Raw genomic sequence first — 23,881 nt, forward strand, 5'->3', positions numbered from 1 at the left:
TATATTATAATTATATTATTTTACATTATATTATATTATATTATATTATAATTATATTATATTATTTTACATTATATTATATTATAATTATATTATATTATAATTATATTATATTATTTTACATTATATTATATTATATTATTTTACATTATATTATATTATAATTATATTATATTATTTTACATTATATTATAATTATATTATATTATATTATAATTATATTATTTTACATTATATTATATTATATTATAATTATATTATATTATTTTACATTATATTATATTATATTATTTTACATTATATTATATTATAATTATATTATATTATTTTACATTATATTATAATTATATTATATTATATTATAATTATATTATTTTACATTATATTATATTAAATTACATTATAAATATTGCATTATATTATAATTATATTATTATATTGTATATACAGTGTTGAGTAGATTACTTCTGAAGTACTATCTGGTACTTATTACAAATAACATAACTAAAATCTTTTAGATACATTTTTAAGGAAATATAATTACTTCCAGATTAGGCCTATTTATTGCACGTTTTAATGAAAATCTAATTTGAAATATATTAAATCCCAAATTAGATTTCTTTCTTTAAACATGAAATCAAACAAAACCCCTGCAATCCTTTGAAAGCCAATGCTGATAATTAATGTAATCATGTAACCCATTAAAAGTAATTTTAATATTATTATGCACATTTAAAATGTAATGTAAACTAATTACAAGCAATCCAGATTACATGTAGTCCGTTACTACCCAACATTATATTATATTATTTGTTTATATAATTGTTGATTGATTTAAATCCTGTTTATGAATTCAGTATAATCTATAGCCTAAAGCAAGTGTCTCTTGATGCACCGTAAATGAACTCCTGAAGCCCACAGGAGGATTTGCCCTGAGCCCATTGGGGGGCACATGCCACACAAAGGCTCTTTGTTGTGTTCGTCCAATCACACACACTGGAGGACAGATCAGCCCGTGTGTGTGTCTGCCAATGGAAGCGCTCGGTCCGCCTGCTCTGTTTGTGTTCATCGATTACCGCCGGTGCAAACGGGCGGACGGAGAGAGGGTTTACTTTGCGTCGGGTGTGCAATGTACCGATCCACCCTTAACTATATACCTCGGGTTTATTTATAGGGTGGTGCGGGACCGTTAGGCTCCGGTGTGCTCAGCTGAGCATCCTTTACGGATGTGATGTGATGTGAATAATGCAGGATATAGGAATGGATGTATACGGGCCACACCTGTGCGCCAGATGCGGACGGACAGGTGCGCTACCTGTGGACCTCTTGGAGAACACCGGGCACAGATGCGCAGCTTTGGGCATCCTAGCAGCCCAGTGATGGCGTTGTGACAATTGGATTTAACAAAGACCCTGTGGAGCATCGGCATATGCGGTTCGCCACTTTAATATCGAGGCTTGGATTTAAAGCATGGATTCAGTTCGGACTGGCCTTACATTGACTGGACCGGGCCTGATGCGTTTTATCCGTGCGCGTTTGCCCTAGAGAAGAGTGCGTGCGGGTGTGTTTTCGAGACAAAGACTCTGCGCGTACCGAGTACATGTGACGCGCACCGGTGAAAGAAACGCGCTATGGATGCGGTTCGGCTGGACGCGCTCAACGCACCGGCGGAGAACGGCAGTGTGTCGCAGCCCGAACCGCACACGCGCCTCTCGCAGGTGGACTCGGTGGTTCTGCCGTTCCTCGGGGGGTTCGGCCGGTATCAGCGGCGACTGGTGGCTCTGACGTGGATCCCGGCGGTTCTCATCTCGTTCAGCCAGTTCTCGGATTACTTTCTGCTCGGGCAGCCGGAAAGGAAGTGCGTCCGTCCGGATCAGGGCAGCGCGGGGAACGGGACTGGCTCGGATCGTGATCTGCTCGTGGATTTGCTCGGTAACGGGACCGAAACCGAGAACTACCACGTAGCGGCGTGTTTGTGCTCCGAGTGGAGGTTTGAGCTGCAGTCGGGACTGCAGCAGAATGTGGTCACCAAGGTAAAGATTCCCCCATGGATGATGGAATATGTTCCATTTAAAGGGACAGTTCGCCCAAAAATTAATGTACTCAACTCTAAAGTCGTTCCAAACCCGTATAACTTTCATATATTAGACAGAGTGTTTACAAGACTCTTTTTCCGTATGAAAGCGAATGGTGACTGAAACTGTCCGAGCCGGAATAGTTTACCACCAAATGAAAATTCTCTCATCATTTACTCACCCTCATGCCATCCCAGATGTGTATGCTTTCGCTGTAATAAATATTTCAGCTCTGTAGGTCCTTATATGCAAGTGGATGGTGACCAAAACTTAAGCATAAAATGAATCCATCCGACTCCTGTGGTTTACTCCACATCTTCAGAAGCGATATGATAGGTGTGGGTGAGAAACAGATCAATATTTAAGTAATTCTTTACCCTAAATCTCCACTTTTACTTTCACATTATTCATGCATATCGCCCCCTACTGGGAAGGGAGGGGAATTGATAGGAAAAAGAGGACTTAAATATTGATTGGTTTGTCACCCTTACCTATCATATCACTTCTGAAAACCACTGGAGTCATATAGATTACTTTTATGCTGCTTTTATGTGCTTTTTGGAGCTTCAAAGTTTTGGTCACCATTCACTTACACTGAATGGACCAACAGAGCTGAAAGATCTTTCTAAAAATACTCATTTATGGCATGAGGGTGAGTAAAAGATGAGAAAATGTTCATTTTTGGGTGAACTATCACTTTAAATTTTCACATGTTCCTCGCACAAATCTATCGTGTGACTTCAGAAGACTTGGAATATACAGCACAAGGTCACATGGGCTACTTTTTGGGTGCTTTTTTGGCCATTTTTAAAGCTCAACAGCATCAGTGCCCATTCAGTTAGTGAGGGTAAATTCTGCTTAACTTCTCCTTTAGTGTTCCAAAGGAAGAAACAACGACATACTGGGTTGGAATGACACGAGGATGAGGAAATGATGATGGATTATTCAGTTTTACAATGTTTACATCTTTCTCTTTACATGCTTATTTCTTTAGTAAATGATCCTGCATTACTAGAACTTACAGACACAACAAAAATGGTTCCTGAAAGCATAATGCATACGGTAAAATTGTGTATAAGAATTCCCAGGAGGCAATAGGAGGAGAATTCCTTATGCATTGGAAATATACTGTAAGTAATCATTAGTTTGCATTGCAGGGTTGCATGTAACTAGTGAGGCCTTATCAAGCATGCACTGAAATGACGCATTTAAACAGTGTCATGGAGTTCATGCGCACACAGAATGCATATCAGACTAAAACTTCAGTGTTACACCCACCTCTCACACGAGAGATACCTTTGAGGCCCAACAGCTAAAATGCCAGCACGTCTGGAGTCTTCACAAAAACCAGAGCTAACATCTAGACACAACTGAGCCCCCATTTATTATCTGCCAGTCTGAGATAAGCACCTCCAAAATGTGCACTGCCTTCCAGGACAGAGTTCCTGTTTTGATGTCATTGGCTGAACAGACCGACTGCCTGATGTTCTGATGACCAGCCGTGTGTGTGTTTGACCTTTCTCACACCGATAGCCGAGTGTCTTTACTGAGTGTGTTCAAAAGACTCATTCATGCAGCAAGGCATGCTAACAAATGCTAATGAAGCATTCTGGCCCGTTTGTTGTTTGGAGTATGAGTGACGACACTGCCGAAGAGATCTGTTTAACTTTACTGGTCTCATTTCTAATAAAATATTTCACAATAATCCTCATGTTTCAATGCCAAACAAACACGACTGAGTAATGCCCTTTGATGCATCTTTCTTGAATAAATAACCTGATTTAATGTTATGTTAAATATCTGTTGAATTGTGGCACACATACTGTAAATACTGAATCTACAGTGCATTACAAAAACACGACCAGTGTAGACCGATTCCCAAATGAATGACTCTAATGAACTGGTTCTTTTGAATCTACATCTTTGAACACACAGAGTGACCAGTGTAGACCGATTCCCAAATGAATGACTCTAATGAACTGGATCTTTTGAACCTACAGTGCGAAACACACTGCTCGACCAGTGTAGTTTGATTCCCAAACAAATGACTCTAATGGACCGGTTCTTTGGATGTACATCATGAAACACACAGAGTGACCAGTGTAGTCTGATTCCCGATCGAATGAATCTAATGAACCAGTTCTTTGGATGTACATCATGAAACACACGGAGTGACCAGTGCAGACCGATTCCCAAATGAATAACTCTAATGAACCGGTTATTTTGAATCTAGTGTGAAACACACAGAGCGACCAGTGTAGTCTGATTCCCGAACAAATGACTCTAATGAACCGATTCTTTTGAATCTATTTAGCAAAACACTCAGAGCGACCAGTGTAGTCTGATTCCCGAACAAATGACTCTAATGAACCGATTCTTTTGAATCTATTTAGCAAAACACACAGAGCGACCAGTGTAGTCTGATTCCCGAACAAATGACTCTAATGAACCGATTCTTTTGAATCTATTTAGCAAAACACACAGAGCGACCAGTGTAGTCTGATTCCCGAACAAATGACTCTAATGAACCGATTCTTTTGAATCTATTTAGCAAAACACACAGAGTTGATACTACAGTAGTTCTAATAATTACATTGATATCGATTTTCTTGTATTGTTCTCTGTTTTCCGCTCTGTGCCCGTCTGAAGTGGACGCTGGTGTGTGATGGAGAATGGAAGGTGCACATCGCCAAGTTCTCTCTACAGGTCGGGTCCATATTTGGCTATCTGCTGATGGGCGCAATGGCAGACTGGTAAGAAGCAGCTACGATCTGTGTTTTCAAGAAACTTGACGGTGTATTCTGAACCGAAGTGTTTCTGCGTCTCAGGTTGGGTCGTATCCCAGTGCTGCTGGTGTCGGTGCTGTCCGTGCTGGTGTTTGGGTTGGCCGTGGCGTTTTCTGTGGACATGGCGGTGTTCAGCACGCTGCGATTCTTCGAGGGCTTTTGCCTGGCCGCGATCAGACTGTCACTTTACGTCCTGAGTGAGTCCTCTTCTGGTTTCGTTTCAGGGTTAAATGAAAATGATGTCATCATTTACTCACCCTCATGTAGTCCCAAACCCAAATACAGCATCCACACATGTGGACGAGGGGGGGGATGCGGGTCGCATGAGACTCACTAAAATGAACATGAGGTCTTAAATATAAGGGAATCGTTTTTTCACCGGTCTGAAAGAATGTCTAAGGTGTCTAGGTAATTGCATAGCAACGCCTTAGCAACCAGCCACAACACCCTAGCATAGTGCAGACCACATGTGCACAACTCACATCTTAACATGTATGTTCTGCTTAACAACGGCTTGGAATGCGTCTCACCCCTCCTGTCTCTCTCTCTGTCTCTCTCTCTGTTTCTGTCTGTCTGTCCACCTGCATTGGGGACAGGGAATGCGTTTCTCATTTGCCCACCCTCATGCCATCTCAGATGTGTGACTTTCTTGCTTTCGCTGAACACAAATGAGAGTATTTCAGCTCTGCGGGTCCATACAGTGCAAGTAAATGGTGACCATAACTTTGAAGCTTATAAAAGCACATAAAGGCAGCATGAAAGTAATCCATAAGACTCCAGTGGTTTAATCCAAGTGTTCAGAAGAGGATATGATAGGTGTGGGTGAGAAACAGATCAATATTTAAGTCCTTTTTTTACTATAAATATCCACCTCTGACCAGCCCCAACCTAGAGGGCTGAATGTGAAAGTGAAAGCGTAGATTTAAAGTTCTAAAGGATTTAAATATTGATCATATCTCTTCTGAAGACATGGATTAAACCACGAGAGTACTTCTATGTTTCCTTTATGTGATTTTCGGAGATTCAAACCCATTCGATTGGAGGGGGTTACATTTAATTGATAGTATATCTTATTATGGGCTGTTTTCTTTGTCTCTCAGGGATTGAGTTGTGTCTGCCTAACTGGCGTTTCTCCATGACGATGATCGCCAGTCTGATTATCGTGGGCGGGCAGCTGCTGATGCCCGGTTTGGCGGCGCTGTGCCGTGATTGGCAGATTCTTCAGATCTTAATCATCGCCCCCTTTGTGCTGATGCTGCCGTATGTCTGGTAAGATCTAAATATTCAATATAATTTAGCCTAAAGCATCAGACCGCACACCCCACAAAACACGTGTCAAAATCACATCTGTTGCTTTACATGTGGTCAGACAGGGGGTTACCTTCCCCCTCCCATTCCCCCGGAATCTACGCCCCTGCGGAGAGACAAAAGCTCAACAGGATGCACACTAACATCGTCTTTCTTTTCTGCAGGATGTTTCCTGAGTCTGTCCGCTGGCTGTTAGCCACTCGACACTACCGAAGAGCAAAGCCACAAATGTATCGAATCGCCCTGAGCAACCGTGTTGACACGGTAACCGACCCGAGCAGCATCCTCTCCGGTGAGTAATGTGTTGTTAGTGAGTTGACCGTGGTTTACCTTGATTAAGACAACGATGGTGATAAAATACAATGTTTTTGTAGAGCTCGAGACGGAACTCCAGCAGAAGCCAAAGACGTTTTGTGTAACGCAGCTCAGGGGCACCCGAAACCTGTGGAAGAACACAGTTGTGCTGTGCGTGAACTCGTAAGTGCCGTATCTGTGATCAGGGGCTTTAGCCACCGATGCCCCCCTATCGCAACGCCACTTGCCTCGTAAAACCTAGTGAACCTTTTTTTACTTACAGCCCAATTCTATTAAATTATTGTTTAGTTTTACTTTTGAAAAAATGCCGGCAAAATCCCCTGAATTAAATAAAATTAATTACCAAACGAAAAAAGCATTAAATTAAAAAAATTAATTATTACCAAATGAAAATAATATATATATTTTTAGACCTATATATGCCTTTTCTTTACACAAACTTAACTTAGGGGAATGACATTCTCAGAATGTTCTAGACTTTTCTCAAGACTATAAACTATCTGAACTATTCGTCCAATCCTGAGTTCACTTACAGAAAACCAGCTTCTGAACATTTTAAAACGTTTAAATACTTTAAATCAAACCATCTTTACTTCGGATCACATTTACTGCTTCTTCAGAAAATGGACATTTGCATTATGAAGCTAAAATACATTTGAGATGATGATCAAGTTCAGCTGGTGGTTAAAAGTTGCTGGAGAAATATGCGGGACATGATGCAGTTGTCATGGCGATGCTTCAGATTAGAAGAGCAACTGTTCCCTTTTGATTGCAGTTCCTCCTCTTCTGATGCTTTTATTTGATCATTAAAATGACAGTAATCTCATTTATTATCTCAATAATCTCCCCATTTACCCAAACTTCAGAGGAAACAATTAGGGACATCTGGGAGGAGAATTAGCGATAAACACATTTCTGAATGGACATTTTTCTGTTACGCTAAACCAAATCTTATGCGACAAAGTGTTTTTTTTTTAGGCATGACGTCATCACGCACACCAGTTTTATCCATAAAAGGCCATTTGAATGTAAACGGGCAGAAGGCGGCAAATGTCGCATTTTCACTTTGTCGATAACAAAATAATGCGAAAGGCGGATGGAAACAATGCTACTGTAAAACTGGGATTCTGTGCTTTCCAATGACACCTACATTGGGCTTCTAGACAACTGAGAATCCAACATATTCAACAAAACAGTGCGGCAGCTCTCAGCACACAAAACAAGACTTGTTGTCTATGGTGAGCGCTAAAATTCGTTAGAGCGCCCCCTACATTTCAGATCAGTATAATGTGATGGAAGGTGATAGAGGAAATATTCTTTTTTCTAGTGCTTCCTGCCATCCAGGGGAATAAAATAAGACTTTTTGCTTGAAAATTGAGGACACAGAACTGAAATGGCATGCTTTTAAACACTTAAAAACCTTTTTTTTTTATGTTAGCAACCGTTGTTGGGTAGACGCCAGTAACGTTCCTATGGTGCCTTAAGTCAAGTGGTCATTAGGTTTTGCTAGTTTACACTGATTGTTTCACGTTTGTTCTCATGCTAACGCAAAATCAAACTCTTTCTCTCTCAGGTTGACTGGCTATGGCATCCATCACTGTTTTGCTCGCAGCGTTTTGGAGGGCAGCGCGACTCATCTGCACTATTATGCGTTAGCGGCGATTGCGATGGCGTCCTGTGTGGTACTGTTTCCTGTGGTGGGCGGGTTTGGCAGGAGGGGTGGACTTCTCACCTTCATGATCGTCACAGCGCTGGCATCACTGCTTCAGCTCGGACTGCTCAGCTGTAAATACACACACACACACACACACACACACACTTACCGTATAGTGATGCCACAATACTGTCCTGTAGTAACGCCTTCTGTTCTCTTTCCTCCTAAAACAGTAATCGGAAAGTACAGTCTCCGGCATAATGAAGGTAAATCAGTTTTCTGGACATGTATATCTTTGTAATATATATATATATATATATATATAGAGCTATAGAGTGGTGGTGGTGTAGTGGGCTAAAGCACTAAACTGGTAATCAGGAGGTTGCTGGTTCAATCCCCACAGTCACCACCATTGGGTCTTTGAGTAAGGCACTTAACTCCAGGTTGTTCCGGGGGGATTGTCCCTGTAATAAGTGCACTGTAAGTTGCTTTGGATAAAAGCGTCTGCCAAATGCATGAATGTAAATGTAAATATATATATATTGTAGTATCATGGTGTTATGTTAAAGTCTATATATTCTACTAATTCTATACTCATTATGAAACTAGTCAGGGCTCAAAAAAGTCTGGATTTTGACCACTAAAAATAATGCAATTTATTTGTAACTACTGTATGTATTTTTGTATCTATATGTTCCAGAAACACTATTTAATGTACACTTTATTCATGTTAAATGTGTCTGACATGTAAGGTTGTCCAAGGTGCTAAAAATGAAAAAAAAAAAAAAAAATCCATAGATTAGGGGGTCTGGGTAGCTCAGCGTGTATTGTTGTGAGTTTGAATCCAGGGTGTGGTGAGTGACTCCAGTCAGGTCTCCTTAGCAACCAAATTGGCCCAGTTGCTAGGGAGGCTAGAGTCACATGGGGTAACCTCCTCGTGGTGGTGATTAGTGGTTCTCTCAATGGGGCGTGTGGTGAGTTGTGTGTGGATTGTGGAGAGTAGCATGAGTCTCCACATGCTGTGAGTCGCCGCGGTGTCATGCACAATGAGTCACGTGATCAGATGCGCGGACTGATGGTCTCAGAAGCAGAGGCAACTGAGACTTGTCCTCCGCCACCCAGATTGAGGCGAGTAACTGCGCCACCACAAGGACCTACTAAGTAGTGCGAATTGGGAGTAAATCTAGTTTAAAACAATGCCAGAAATGTAACGTTTATCTCTTACACTCTGTGGAGGCGCTATATGGCAAGCCGTTTTAACACTTAACACCCTGAAATGCCTGCATGCATAAGGCGGGTGCACACTGTACGATTTTGGGAATCTGAAATATATAATTTAATCGTTCATTGAAAGTTTTCAAATACATTTTTCAATATTTTTTTTTTTTCAGATTTTAATTGCTTTTATTAAAGAAATATTTATAAAAGATTATTCTGCATTACTCAGCTTTTAAGTAAATCATTATTATTATTATTATTTGTTGTACCATCTATGGACATTTTTTAATTTAATCTCCAGAAAATTATATATAAAAATAACATTGAGTGATTGTTTTTGTGTGAATTGCATTTTGAATAATTTATTGATCTGGACGAAACATTTAGTCACACCCTTGACCCAGACATTTGTGAATCCGGTTTCTTTACATAAAAATACAAAAATAGCTTTATTTAACATCATGCAAAACATCAATATTTGGTTTGCTATTTTCTCCCCATTCTTTAAAAAAAATTCTTGCAATTTTGACTATATATATATATATATATATATATATATATACACACTATATGGACAGAAGTATTGGGACATCTGCAGGAGCTTTTATGACATCCCATTCTAAATCCATAGGCATTAATATTCAGTTGGTCCCCCCTTTGCAGCTATAACAGCTTCCACTCTTCTGGGAACACTTTCTACAACAGTGACTTGTTGCAATGGTGGCATCCGATTACAGTACCACGCTTGAATTCAGTGAGCTCTTTACAACGACCCATTCTTTCACAATGTTTGTAAAGGCAGACCGCATGTCTAGGTGCTTGATTTTATACACCTGAATTCAGTGATTAAGAGGTGTGGCCCAATACTTTTGTCCATATAGTGTATTTATACGTATATACAGTATATATGATATGTCTGTCTTCTGTTGTAGTTTTGAGAGACACTTTGAATCGGCGGTTCTCGTATGCATTCTCAATCATCGGGATGTTCTCGTCTCATGCCGTCAGCACGCTCAGCATCTTTTACTGTGCAGAGATAACGCCAACTGTCATCAGGTCAGCAAATCACACACACACACACACACACACACACACACACACACACACACACACACACAGACACAGACTGCTCTGGTTGGATCTTGTCTATGGAGTATCCCTGTTTGAGTGTAAACACTATTGTATTATAGAGAATATGTTAACCATGATATATCAAGAAACAGTAGGCATGATGTGCCGGTAACAATTGAAACACTGAAAAGGGCAATTCATGGAGAACTGGAGAGTTAAAGGTATTTTTTCCAAACCTGTATGACTTTCTCTGTTATAAAAGAAGATGTTTAGCAGAATGTTTGAGCTACTAATAGGTACATTTCCTGAAGAAAATGTGAGTGGTGCTTGCCGTGGCAAAATTAGTCATATAACATAGTTTTAACATGTTGCTAAGCACTAATATCATGATCCTATAATGTTGCTAGCTTGTGTTTGCATGATGCTAGCCTGTAGGTAGTATGTTTTAACACTTGACTAGGCGTTGCTAGCATGTGTTAGCATGATGCTAGCACATTTTAGCATGTTTTAACACTTTGCTAGACAATGCTAGCATGTGTTAGCATGATGCTAGTAAGTTTTTAGCATGTTTTAGCACTCCTCTAGGCGATGCTAGCATGTGTTAACATGATGCCAGCACGTTTTTAGCATATTTTAAACTTTGCTAGGTGATGCTAGCATGTGTTAGCATGATGCAAGCACGTTTTTAGCATGTTTTAGAACTTCGCTAGGCGATGCTAGCATGTGTTAGCATGATGCTATCATGTTTTTAACATGTTTTAGCACTTCACTAGGTGATGCTAACATGTTTTTAGCATGTTTTATCACTTCGCTAGACGATGCTAGAATGTTTTAACATGTTGCTAGCCTGTTTTAAAACTTCGCTAGGCGATGTTAACGTGTGTTAGCATGATGCTAGCACGTTTTTAGAGTGCAATAGCACTTCGCTAGGCGACCCTAGCCTGTTTTAACACTTCACTAGGTGTTGCTAACATGTGTTAGCATCTTTTTACATCCAAGGATAAAAAAACCATCTTAAATGTTTTCCATATGACTTGTGCACTATTTTCACAATACCTTTGAAGTCATTATTCAGTGAAATCTCCCCCTCTGCCAATTCTTATTGCTTTATTTCCATTGTGTTTCTGATGGTAATGGATTATGCTCTGTTGTGGCGATAACGTTTCGACCGCTGTCTCTTCTGTTTGTGTATCAGGGGCGGCGGCGTCGGTCTAGTCTTGGCGAGTGCAGGTTTCGGCATGTTAACTGCACCCCTCATGGAGCTCCACAATCAGAAAGGATTCTTTCTTCATCATGTGATCCTCACCTGCTGCACGCTGCTCTGCATCATTTGCATACCGTTGCTCCCGGAGACCGCCGGCCAACCGCTGCCTGAGACGATCGCTGAAGGGGAGGGGCTACTGCGTCGGCCTATCCTCCCTGGAGAGCAGCACCTCCTATTGGCTAGGACAGACGTCAGAGAGTTCTCGCGCATACAGGACACACCCCTTCACCAGGCCGTCAACCCCGGCAATGGCTCGGTGCCTAGCAACAGCACAGCTAATGGCTTGAGGACTTCATGACGTTATGCGACCTAAAGCCAGCAGAGGCCAAACGATGAACAATTACAGCGACCTGATTGATCGTAAACAACAACAACAACAAAGATAAATATATCGTGATCACAAACAGATCAGAATGTTTTCCAGATAAAGTGTCAAACACCTCATTAACCAGCATCGTTAAAGATTGCCATTGTAGAAAGTGAAATATTATTTTAACTTTCATCTCGAGAAAATAATTCTATTTTTTGAACAACCACTAGCTAATTTAAGGTTGAGGTATGTTTTGTATTTTTGAAATAATTATGTGTATTTATTAAGGGCAGAACGACGCTGACAGTAGAGAAAAATTGGGTTTCATTCACTGAACTACTAAGCACACTAACTTCTGTGTAAATTCTTTGTATGGTTTACAAAAAAATAATGCGTCAATTTATGTCCGAATAGTTTTACGAGCCAAATGGAACACTTAATTGAACGCTACAATTTACGTCACAATGATTTTACAAATTAAATGGAAAACAATAATTTACATTGCAATAGTTTTACGAACCAAACAGAACACTGAATCAACGCGACAATTTACGTCACAATGGTTTTACAAAACAAATGAAACGACAATTTACGTTTGAATGGTTTTATGAACAGAACGGAACACTGAATTGAATGAGACCATTTATGAAAGAATAATTTTCGAACCAAATGCAACACTGAATTAGGACAGGGTAAAAATATTGATTTGCAAATGAATCGTGATCTTCATCTGACCAATCCTGATATCAACTGTTTTTTCCCCCTCCCCTTTTCTCCCCAATTTGGCACGCCCAATTCCCAATGCGCTCCAAGTCCTCGTGGTGGTGTAGTGACTCGCCTCAATCCGGGTGGTGGAGGGCGAATCTCAGTTGCCTCCGTGTCTGAGACCGTCAATCCGCGCATCTTATCACGTGACTTGTTGAACGCGTTACCATGGAGACGTAGCACGTGTGGAGGCTTCACGCTATTCTCCGCAGCATCCACGCACAACTCACCACACGCCCCACCGAGAGCGAGAACCACATTATAGCAACCACGAGGAGGTTACCCCATGTGACTGTACCCTCCCTAGCAACCGGACCAATTTGGTTGCTAAGGAGACCTGACTGGAGTCACTCAGCACGCCCTGGATTCAAACTCAGCGACTCCAGGTGTGATAGTCAGCGTCAATACTCGCTGAGATGTTGTTAATTTTTTTAAATTAATATTTTCGTAATGTACAAAGTTAAAAGGTTCCCAGTAAAATTGTAGCTGAGAATCTCTTTCATATTCAAGCAAAATTAACATTATAACTGAAATGTATCCAAATGAATCCGAATTAAATTGAAATCAAAATAGAATCGAATCAAATCTGGAAATCTGTATCGATACCCACATTGAATGCGACAAATTGCACAATAATTGTAACTAAATGAACTAATTGTCTAACGAATTATTTACACAGAAATTAATTGTGCTTGCGTTTCATTTAAGAGGCCCGGTGTGTATGAATGCACCTCACAATGTTCAGGTTTTCCGTCTGTTTTGCACTAAATCTAGAAAAGCAATCACGAATCAGCCGGAAGAATCCGTATGAAAGCATGATTACACCGATGATGACTGTTTATGGGGGAAATAAACACAGCACAACTTAATGATCTGCTCTTAAGATTCACATACCCATCTGTTACAATCAGGGCTGGACTGGTAATCTGGCATACCGGGTATTTTCCCGGTGGGCCGACGCACTATGGGGCCGATCAGGGCTGGACTGGTAATCTGGCATACCGGGTATTTTCCCGGTGGGCCGACGCACTATGGGGCCGATCAGGGGTGGACTGGTAATCTGGCATACCGGGTATTTTCCCGGTGGGCCGACACACTATGGGGCCGATCAGGGCTGGACTGGTAATCTGGCATACCGGGTATTTTCCCGGTGGGCCGACGCACTATGGGGCCGATCAGGGCTGGACTGGTAATCTGGTACAGGTATTTCCGGGAGCAACTGGGGCGATCAGGGCTGGACTGGTATCGAGAACTGGGTTGGCCGTGAAACGGGCCAATTGGGCCACGATAAGCTAAAATGAGCCGCCGCAATATGCAGAAAAGGACGGGGAACACGTCAACAACCCCAAAACCTTTGGGCCAACTGCCATGTCAAATCCCAGTCCGATTTCTCGTCCCAGTCCAGCCCTGGTTACAAGTTATTACAGAACAATTGTGCGCTTCACCATTCCGGTGAACAGTTACAGTTCAGTTACTTTTAGGGTGAATCTCACGAAACCTGTTAAGAACATGTCCAGGTGATATTTCACCCCAAATCAAAAGACGGAAATAAATAAAAAAAAATGTATGCATATAATTTATGTTGATTTCAATTAAAAACATCAACGTGTCACACTATTGTTTACAGTAATACAGTAAATGACTGTATTACATTAATGAGAATCAATTAATGTATCAACCCAAAAGCGTGCTTTAATTGAGTACGTGCAAAATATGGATTTATATATATATATATATTCTAAACATTGGCTTTATTTTATGTACGCAATATATATATTTCTTTCTTCTGATTTTTGGGGGCAATAGATGTCCCGGACATGTTTCGCAGGATTCCATTCGGAAATTCATAAATGTGAACGCTGGACTTCTGCAGAGCATGATCAATAAAAGGGCTGTTGAGTGTTTTCATGTATATTTAGCATTATTATTAATGTGTAGAATAGAAGTGGAGTAACTCCTGGTAAGAAATAAGGAAAAACATTATCCCAAACCTTACACCAGGATATAAGTGAAACATTTCACGCCTTCATTTCCAGGTTTTAAAGGTATTGTGTGTAAATACAGAGGAAAATAAGCACACAGGATCAATACATGTTTTGACCAATGATAAGCTCATATTTCACCCCAAACTACAAAGATAGAAATTAAATATATGTTGCATAAAGAAAACAAAGCCTATTTTTAGGAAAGTTCCGATTATTTGCATTGTGGCTTTATTTTCACGACAATTAACCGCATTTCCTTTCAAATACTGTAATGCTAAAAAAAACTAAAATAATATTATTAATACTGCAATGTAGGGAAACAATTACGTACAAATTTAAGTATACATCATGGAAGTATTTTCTGTATTGAATTTAATTTATGACTGAGATTTGGGGGGAAATTTTGTCAAAATGCCCAAAATCTTAATGGTATAGATTAAAATAGACTTTATTTTCTTTATGCAAAATAAATAAAAAAAAGACTTTGATTTTGGGGTTCATTATGGAACATTTATTAGTGAGATTAATCAAATGAACTCAAAGTGTATAAATTAAAATTTGTGAAAGAGACAAACATTTTAAAGCATCAGTGTATTTTTCTGTATTTGTGACTCTCGAGTGTGTCGTTGGAATTAAGACTGAAATTTCCTACATTTTAACGGTCCATTTTAAGATGTTGCACTTGTAAATAAAAATGTAAAAAATGCAATACAATGTAACTGTTGGTCTTATTTCTCTCCCGAGTTTGGAACGCCCAATTCCCAATGCGCTCCAAGTCCTCGTGGTGGCGTAGTGACTCACCTCAATCTAGGTGGCGGAGGACGAATCTCAGTTGCCTCCGTGTCTGAGACCGCCAATCCCATGTGCCTTATCACGTGACTTGTTGAGCACGTTACCATGGAGATGTAGCGCGTGTGGAGGCTTCACGCTATTCTCCGCAGCATCCACGCACAACTCGCCACACGCCCCACCGAGAGTGAGAACCACATTATAGTGACCACGAGGAGGTTACCCCATGTGGCTCTACCCTCCCTAGCAACCGGGCCAATCTGGTTGCTAAGGAGACCTGACTGGAGTCACTCAGCACACCCTGGATTCAAACTCACGACTCCAGGTGTGATAGTCAGCATCAATACTCGCTAAGATTCCCAGACCCCCGTCCAATACAAGAGTTACGACAACATTCGCCAAATGACTTTCAAAGACTTTTCCAGGTTTGTGATTATGGGATAAGGGATTTTTAAACTTGCTCACAAAGAGCAATATCTAGCCCGTGAAATATTCTGAACAGAGCGTAACTACAACAAAATGATACTCACCGCGGAAATATGAATTTCCATTTTAATAATTCCCTGATATCTCCAAGATTCGCATGCAAGCAGGACCTTCGAACACTCAATAATCTCTTTATTGGAGTCACGAAGAACAAAACAAAACAGACATTGACCAATTAACCAGTGATATTTGTTGCACATACTGTATAACTGAAAATAAAGCAAGTTGTAGACTTGTATTGAGCTATGTACAAGAAAACCGTAGAACAAAGTGCTTAAAACTGGTCTGGATGAAGCTCCATCTCCTGTTTGATTCGGTTCTCCACCAGCAGTAAGAGATTCGAGTCCGTCACGGGTAAATTGTAACTTACAATTACCTGTTTCTTTGTCTTCTTTGCTGAGAAGAATGAAAGAGATATCAACTAGGTGAGCACTTGGTTCGCCAAGACTTATTTAGAAAGGTTCTACGGGTTTTAAATTAAATATATTACTGCATTTGCAACCCATTTTACTTCCGTAATGTGACATATTTCCAAGTGCAATGATAAAGGTGGTACGGGATTGTGGAGCAGAGAGGGGCGAGGCCGGGCTGGAATGCGCACAGCCTGTCCCCAATCGGCCTGATGGGGCGCGCGAGGGATAAAGGCGGCCGGTGACGAGAATTACGGCATGTCCGTCCTCGGAATCGCCGCCAGATGGTCCTCCGCAAGATGAACAGCGACGCCGGGCGGTGGCACTGGACCCACTCCGCCGTTTTCCGAGGCAATCGTTGGACAAATTGTTCCAGTACCACCTGATCGATAATTCGAGCCGTTGGGCAAATGCAAACGGGCGATCGGACTTTTCCAACTTCATACCCCGGAAGAGTTGGCGATTCTCTTCCGGGCTCCGACCGACCCGTTGCAAGATGACCCTCCTTAGGTCTGTATAGGAGGTTCGTTGCCGGCAGTTGTTGAGCCGCGAGTTGAGCTTCCCCGGACAAGAGAGGAACCAGGCGAGCTGCCCATTGTTCATGCGGCCAACCCCAACCCGCCTTTATCCCTCGCGCACCCCATCAGGCCGATTGGGGATCGGGCGTGCGCATTCCAGCCCGGCCCCGCCCCCCTCCGCTCCACAGGGTTTTAATAATGGTGGCAATTTTGCTCCCATGTTGACGTCATGCAAATTAACACCCCAAACTGACAAATCATTTGATTAATTAAAGACAGTTGTAATACGTTCTTACTGAGTCTCTGTGCAAGAGCGTTTGGTGTGGTGTCTGAGGTGTCCCCCAACACAAGAGTACACAGAGGCACTGAATCCTGCAAACAAAAGAACAAAATGAATCACACTGACTCAGCTTTCATTTATAAAACTCTTTGATGGATTTACACACAGCCAAGCAGAAAACAGAGATGACCATTTATGTTTGCATGTTATAACATACCCTTACAGACATCCAAAACACCATGGTAGCATGGGTTTCACTTTTATTACCATTTTTCTCTGCTAAAACGGATCGTGTGGGCCAAACCGTAAAGCCTATAGACATGAAACTTGGTGGGATGGTAGTACTATTGGTCTCTACTCATGCACCAAGTCTCGTCCCGATTGGCCTTTCGGGGGTGCTATAACCAAGGCAAACGCATTGAGGGCCATAACTTCTGATGGTATGTAACATACTCAAGTGCTTTTTTCAAACTAGTCCTAGGTCATTCATCCAACTGGAGTCAAACCAGTGCAGACAGATACTCTGGAGTCCCAATATCAATAATTAGCAAAAACAATCTGATCTTGTGATTCAGTGACGCCATGCCAAAACGTATAAGTGGGCGTGGCTACTTTTACTTAATTGGCTATAACTCTTGAACGAAATGAGATTTATTTATTTATATACCACATTTGGAACACTTATTTATCTAAATAGATTTGAATAGATCTTATAATCTGATCACAACATAATATATATATAAAAATAATAATATATATATATCACACCTTGGCCACTTGGTGGCGCTACACCAATGACATAAAAACGGCTTTAACAGTGGGACCATTTGGCTGATTGACTTGAAATTTGGCATGCCTCGTCTTTGTCCCATGTGCCATCAATATCTATAAGGGCAGTCACGTGGCTTGAAAAACATGGCCGCCATCGACCAATGTAATTTCAGCAGCTATTTGACAGGGTTCACAAAGGCCAATTGGAACGAAACATGGTGGGCCTATTTCACTCTTGGCCCAAGAGGTCTGTGCAAAATTTGAACAAATTTGCAACCAGGAGGCGTGATTGCGGTTTACATGCGTGTCAGTATTATATATTCTGTGGTATTTTACACAGACACGTGTTATTCTAAAATAAATCAGTAATGCTTTGCGTTGAACAGAAGAATGCAGAAGTGTAAGAGGATTTAAAACATTTTTGACCATTCTTTGTATTAATGGAGTACAGGGAGGTTTGGTTGTTCTTCACTTCCGCATTACTGAGAGAGAGAGAAGCTTTAGCGACACCTGCAGGATGGGCGGTAGAACGCTGTCAATCAATTTATGTTGCCTGTTTTGAATGTTACTATGGTAACCAAGGTACACATCAGTCTTATCCTTTGCATAAATTACATTTTTCAATATCCATAATACTGCAGATCAAATGCAAGGGTAAGTTTATTTTTTACATAAGCATAATAGGGATGAATAAAGACTAAGAAATGGGTTTAAACGAATTATTAAAGAAAAATGTATACATTGAAACACTGTAAAGAGTGAAAATGTGCTTTAATTAAAGGATGTTGACAATCGGAGAAGCAGGACTCACATATTTACTGTCAATGGACACGGCGAGGTTGGACAGAACCGGGTTCGAACCGACCCAGAGGAAAAATCCTCCGCTCAGCTTCATCACATGGAAATGGACCTGCTGCTCCAGGATCTTCTCGCAGAAATCATGAACTGTGATGAGATCACTGCACTCGCCGTTCTCCATACTCTCTATCCCGATAAAACTTGAATTAACGTTCAATTAATGCTTGAAACACGAAATGAAAGTAAGAAACATATGACACATGAGTACCGTTGTTCTTCACCTCCGCATTACTGAGAGAGACAGAAGCTTTAGCGACACCTGCAGGACGGGCGGCAGAACGCTGTCAATTATTCCGCAAAACATATGGAAGTCTATTTGGGCCAAAAATCATGGAGTTGTGGGTTGAATCAAAAGTTATCATTAAAGTGTACCTGAGTCAGGATGATACATTTAACCCCACTTTTATGAGATTTTCATACAGTTCTTACAAAATGTATACTTGAGTTTACAAACTAGAACTGCCATAAATTGTATTAAATTATGCTAATTTCTGGATACATCAGGGCTGGATTGGTAATCTGGCATACCGGGCATTTTTCCGGTGGGCCGATCAGGGGCGGACTGGCCATCGGGAAAACTGTGACTATGCTGAAATGAACCGACGCATTATGCAAAACGGGCCACAAAATTGCGCCACGCCGATACAGCTGCAACCCCGGAGCCCACATCACCCATTATCCTCATCAAAATGGGGCCGAATGCTGATCCCGAGGCCTTCCTCAATCTATTTGAGAAGACCGCCGAGGTGTGGAAACAGTGGGCGGCCCACCTGTTAGTGTTTCTCTTCGGAGAGGCACAGCTAGTGGCCCAGCAACTTCCTCCCGCCAGCCTCCTCGACTACAGAGACATGAAGAAGGCCATCATGCAACGGGTCGGCCATAGCCCTGAGAAGAACCACCAGCATTTTATATCTCTGAAGTTCAGGAGGCACGGCCGCCTGTTTGCCTTTGCCAAACAGCTCCGGGATGCCCGTTGGAAATGATTGCTGCCTGAGGGAACCTGCGGTGCCATGGACATCGTTGACCTGGTGGCACTGGAGCAATCCATCTCCCAGCTTCCTTGTGGTATGGCCGAGTGGGTCCAGTGCCACCATCTGGGAAGAGGCCATCCAGCTGGCCGAAGACTACATGACGGCGTTTCCGGGAGGCAGCGATCCAGAGACTCTTTCTTCTCTCTCTCTCTCTCTCCTACGTCTTACATTCTGTCCTGCTCTGTCATTAAACTTACGCTGACTGTTCTACCGGTTCCCGCCTCCTCCTTGGTCATCCCTTACCCGTTACACTGGTGCCGAAATACGGGAAGGAGGTGGGATGTGCTGTCGCAGAGTCATCGCCGCTGCCATCCGGCAGGGGAGCAGCCGCGGCTGTCTGCCTAGGGACAGAGGGGTCGCTGCCGGCCGCCGAAAGTCGGAGGAACCGCTGTCATCCACAAGAAAGGGGAGGAGCCGTTCCGTCCGCCTGGAGTCAGAGGACTCGCTGTCATCCACCAGAGGTCGGAGGAGTGGCTGAGGACCAGGCGGCGGCTTGTCCAGGGACCAGCGAGAAATCTTTCACTATTGTTATTTGAGGGCTTTTCTTAGCAATTATTTATATCTGCGTTTAATTTGCTATTAATTTAATTCATTATTTTAATCGATTGACAGCCCTTGAGAGAACAGTAAATGTTACAAACCCCATTAATTGTAAATTTTACCCTGTGGGATGTGTGTAAACTGTATGATGCCATCGACCCATCGATTCCAGCTCTCACGAAAGTCTTGAGAACCTCAAAAAATGAAAATTCAGTTTGGAACATTTACTGTTCTGATTTTCTTTCTTCCATCTGTGGAACACAAAAATTGATTTTTGGCAAATTTTCAAGTTGATCTTTTATATAGAATAGTTCCAAAACATGACACAAAAATCTCCATAAAAGCAGTCCATAAGACTCAAGCATTAGATCCCAAGCCTTCTAAAGTTCGAAGGCTTTACGCTTCTATCCTAGTTAAATAAAGGTCTAATAAAGTCACGAAACGGATCGTGCAGACCAAACCATATGGCCCAGAGTCATTACACTTGGAATGGTGGTACTCCCGCTGGCTACACGTGTCCATGGATTGTTTCCATTGGCCAACGGGGCGGAGGCTATAACAAAAGCAAATGTGTTTTGGGCCATAACCCCTCAATCTCAAGTGCCACCTTCCCTCAAGACAAACAGAAAGATTCTCTGGAGTCCCTTATAGAAAATTATCAGAACTTTCAATTTACCGCCGCAATGCCACGCAAAAACGTAAGAAGTGGGCGTGGCCACTTTTACTTAAATGGCTATAGTTCTTGATCGGAATGAGATATCTTCACCAAATTTAGGACACTTGTGTGCAAGCCTAATCTGAGGACACAGTAAATATATTGTGCGCCTTGGTCACTTGGTGGAGCTACGCCAATGACAAACCTAAATATAACTGAAACTCCCTTTTTGAGCACAATTAAGTACATATACGCACCATTTGATTCTGAAGAAGCGTGCAAAAATTGCAATGGGTGAAAGGTCCCATGGGTTGTTCCTGGCAAGCTACTCCACCTTACAGGCTGCATATGGTTAGGATTAGGGTGGGGATAGGACATCTGCTGCCTCCCAGGAACAAACTGAGGCACCTTTGTACAATGGGCACACAATTTGGTGGAGATCGGACAACAGGTGGCGCTAAAACAGTCTTGACAGACTGTCTTATCAATAATTCATATTATTAATGCATGCACTTAAAGGCCTTTAATGCTTGAACAAAGCTATCATTTGACTTCAGAAGACTTGGAATCTAGTGCACAGTCATTTCTATTATTTTTTAAATGTTTTTAGGGTGCTTTTTTGGAGTTTGACAACCCCTGGTCATTGTATGCGTTCATTAAACGTTACAAAAAGCAGCATAAACAGTCATATTGTGTTACATCGAAGTCATACAGCTCTTTGAGGGAAGCGAATGAAGACAGATTCATACATCTTTGGGTGAACTTTATTGTGTCTCTGGAAGAAGTCCATGGGGAAATCTCTATATGGGGGGGCTGTGAACGTCTGTAGCCCCTCGGGTCCCACCCCACCGCTTTAAAACCTCCCTTATCCAATTTCTCAAGCTGTGGGGCAAAATCAGTCTGACCACATCAAAGAGTATGGAAATGAAACCTTTCACACATTTTCTGATGTTTTCTGTTCTGTTGTGGCACCATAACTTCTTCTGATCTCTACAGAACAAGTATATTCTGCATTAAGTGTGACGCTCCTGTTCTACCCGCTCCGTACGGGACTCCAACCGGCGTCTCCTGCGTGGGAGGCGGGTGCGCTTAAGAAGGAGGCTAAAGGCTACAGCCCCTAGCGTCAGTCGCTAGTGCACCTCTTGAGGTCAGGAGAGTGAGGTTTATACACATTGCACAGATATCTATCAGCTGGCTACAGTTACATAAGTACTATGGGAAGTGTCCTTCAAACGACCTTGTTGAAAAGCTTATACATGGTGTCTGAGCCCCGCCCCTTTAGGCACGCAGAATAACAGTCTGCCATTGGGAGCAACTTGGGGTTCAGTGTCTCGCCCAAGAACACTTCGGTATGTGGAGTCATGTGGGCCGGGAATCGAACCGCCAAACAACCGCTAGTGGATAACCCGCTCTACCAACTGAGCCGCCCACAGTAGGCCTATATAAGCACATGCACATTTTGGTGACTAGCCGCTGTCTGAATGAGTCAGCACCATTGACAGCGCCAGGCCTTATACCAACAGGGTGTTATGCTGGAATGAAGGAATCTTTAATTTCCCTTTCGGCAGATTCCACACATAGGCATCCTGAAAAAATGTGTAGCTGTTAAAATATTTACTAATTGGCACATCAATCGGGTAAAACTGATTTAATATCATTGTAATATTATAACAACTCTGATTTGTCCACCTGAAATGAACAAAACTGTGAAGAGTTTTACAGTATTAAAATAAAAATGTTCAAATGCTAAAATAAAATCAAACTATTGTTTTTAGAGGCACTTGAACAAAAGAGCGAACCTCTTTATTTAATAATAATACAATAAACAACAACAATAATATGTTTATTTGAAAATAATAAAGCCTAAAATGTTTAATTGGTTATTATTATTATTATTGATATTATTTATTGTTGTTGTTGTTGTTATCAATGAATAATATATGTAAGCCAATGGCCATTTTTATTAACTTTACACACACACACACACGCCAGCGCACATACGCACACACACTCACTCACGCACGCACACACACACACGTATATATATGTGTGTGTGTATTTAATTTATGATTTAATATAAATTATTTAATTTTACATAATTGATATTACTTTATATACACATATATAATTATAAAATATTTTTATTATCGACAAATAATATATGGCAGCAGCCAACTGCCGCTTTTATACCCGTGTGTGTGTGTGTGTGTAAAGTTTATAAAAACGGTAAGCGGCTGCTGCCATATATTATTCGTCGATAATAATAATAATAATAATAATAATAATATTAACAATATATTATATGTATAATTATACATGTGTATAAACTAATGTGAATTATATACATTTAAATAATTTATGTTAAGTCATGAAATAAATTATAACACACACACACACACACACACACATATATATATACACACACATTTATGTAAATTAATCATTTAAGTTTTGAATTAAATATAAATCATATGACTCTATATAAATATAAAATAGGCTGTGTATTATTATTATTTTAAATAGGAAAAATAAATAAAAACATTTCCTTACACATCCAAATGTCCTTTCTGCGTTGTTTTATTTTTGTGTGTAATATTGTCGATTGTGGCTGTACCTGAAATTGAAGATAAAGTTCTGGAAAAGTCGATAAGCGCGTTTCACTTCCTAATGGCTCGAGCGCGCGGGGTCACGCTGGTCTGCGCACGAGTTTCAATAACACTCATCTGCTTCGCGAGCGTTCACACGCGCGCGCACAAACATGTTCATGGCCGCAGGTGGTGGGATGTGCGGGG

The 23,881-nt window shown here is 41.2% G+C and overlaps 2 protein-coding genes across 4 annotated transcripts in view; one reads left to right on the plus strand and one right to left on the minus strand.

Moving 5' to 3' along the window:
• Nucleotides 1–19,093, minus strand: part of psmg4 (proteasome (prosome, macropain) assembly chaperone 4) — a 180,371-nt gene extending 161,278 nt beyond the window's left edge. Inside the window, exons 1-4 of one of the 3 annotated variants that reach the window (XR_007968079.1) lie at nucleotides 18,817–19,093; nucleotides 17,251–17,326; nucleotides 15,553–16,422; nucleotides 12,790–12,839 (exon numbers count right to left, since the gene is read on the minus strand). Coding sequence is in view for 1 of the 3 variants with exons in the window: in XM_052098061.1 (XP_051954021.1) it covers nucleotides 16,301–16,422; nucleotides 17,251–17,326; nucleotides 18,817–18,984 (366 nt within the window). In the remaining 2 variants the exon portion in view is untranslated. Of the gene's footprint in view, nucleotides 1–12,789; nucleotides 12,840–14,025; nucleotides 16,423–17,250; nucleotides 17,327–18,816 lie in introns of those variants that run through there. The other 2 variants (XR_007968078.1, XM_052098061.1) reach the window with 2 other exon arrangements.
• On the plus strand, nucleotides 1,018–12,603 carry LOC127623596 (solute carrier family 22 member 23-like). Its single transcript, XM_052097993.1, has 10 exons — nucleotides 1,018–2,033; nucleotides 4,725–4,828; nucleotides 4,904–5,058; nucleotides 5,962–6,130; nucleotides 6,334–6,461; nucleotides 6,544–6,646; nucleotides 8,058–8,269; nucleotides 8,372–8,404; nucleotides 10,289–10,412; nucleotides 11,623–12,603. The coding sequence occupies exons 1-10, from the start codon at nucleotides 1,632–1,634 to the stop codon at nucleotides 11,987–11,989; spliced, it is 1,797 nt and encodes a 598-aa protein (XP_051953953.1). The 5' UTR covers nucleotides 1,018–1,631; the 3' UTR covers nucleotides 11,990–12,603.
• Nucleotides 19,094–23,881: the final 4,788 nt, after the last annotated feature.

This window comes from Xyrauchen texanus, chromosome 30 (genome assembly GCF_025860055.1).
Source record: "Xyrauchen texanus isolate HMW12.3.18 chromosome 30, RBS_HiC_50CHRs, whole genome shotgun sequence".
Classification (NCBI taxonomy): Eukaryota; Metazoa; Chordata; class Actinopteri; order Cypriniformes; family Catostomidae; genus Xyrauchen; species Xyrauchen texanus.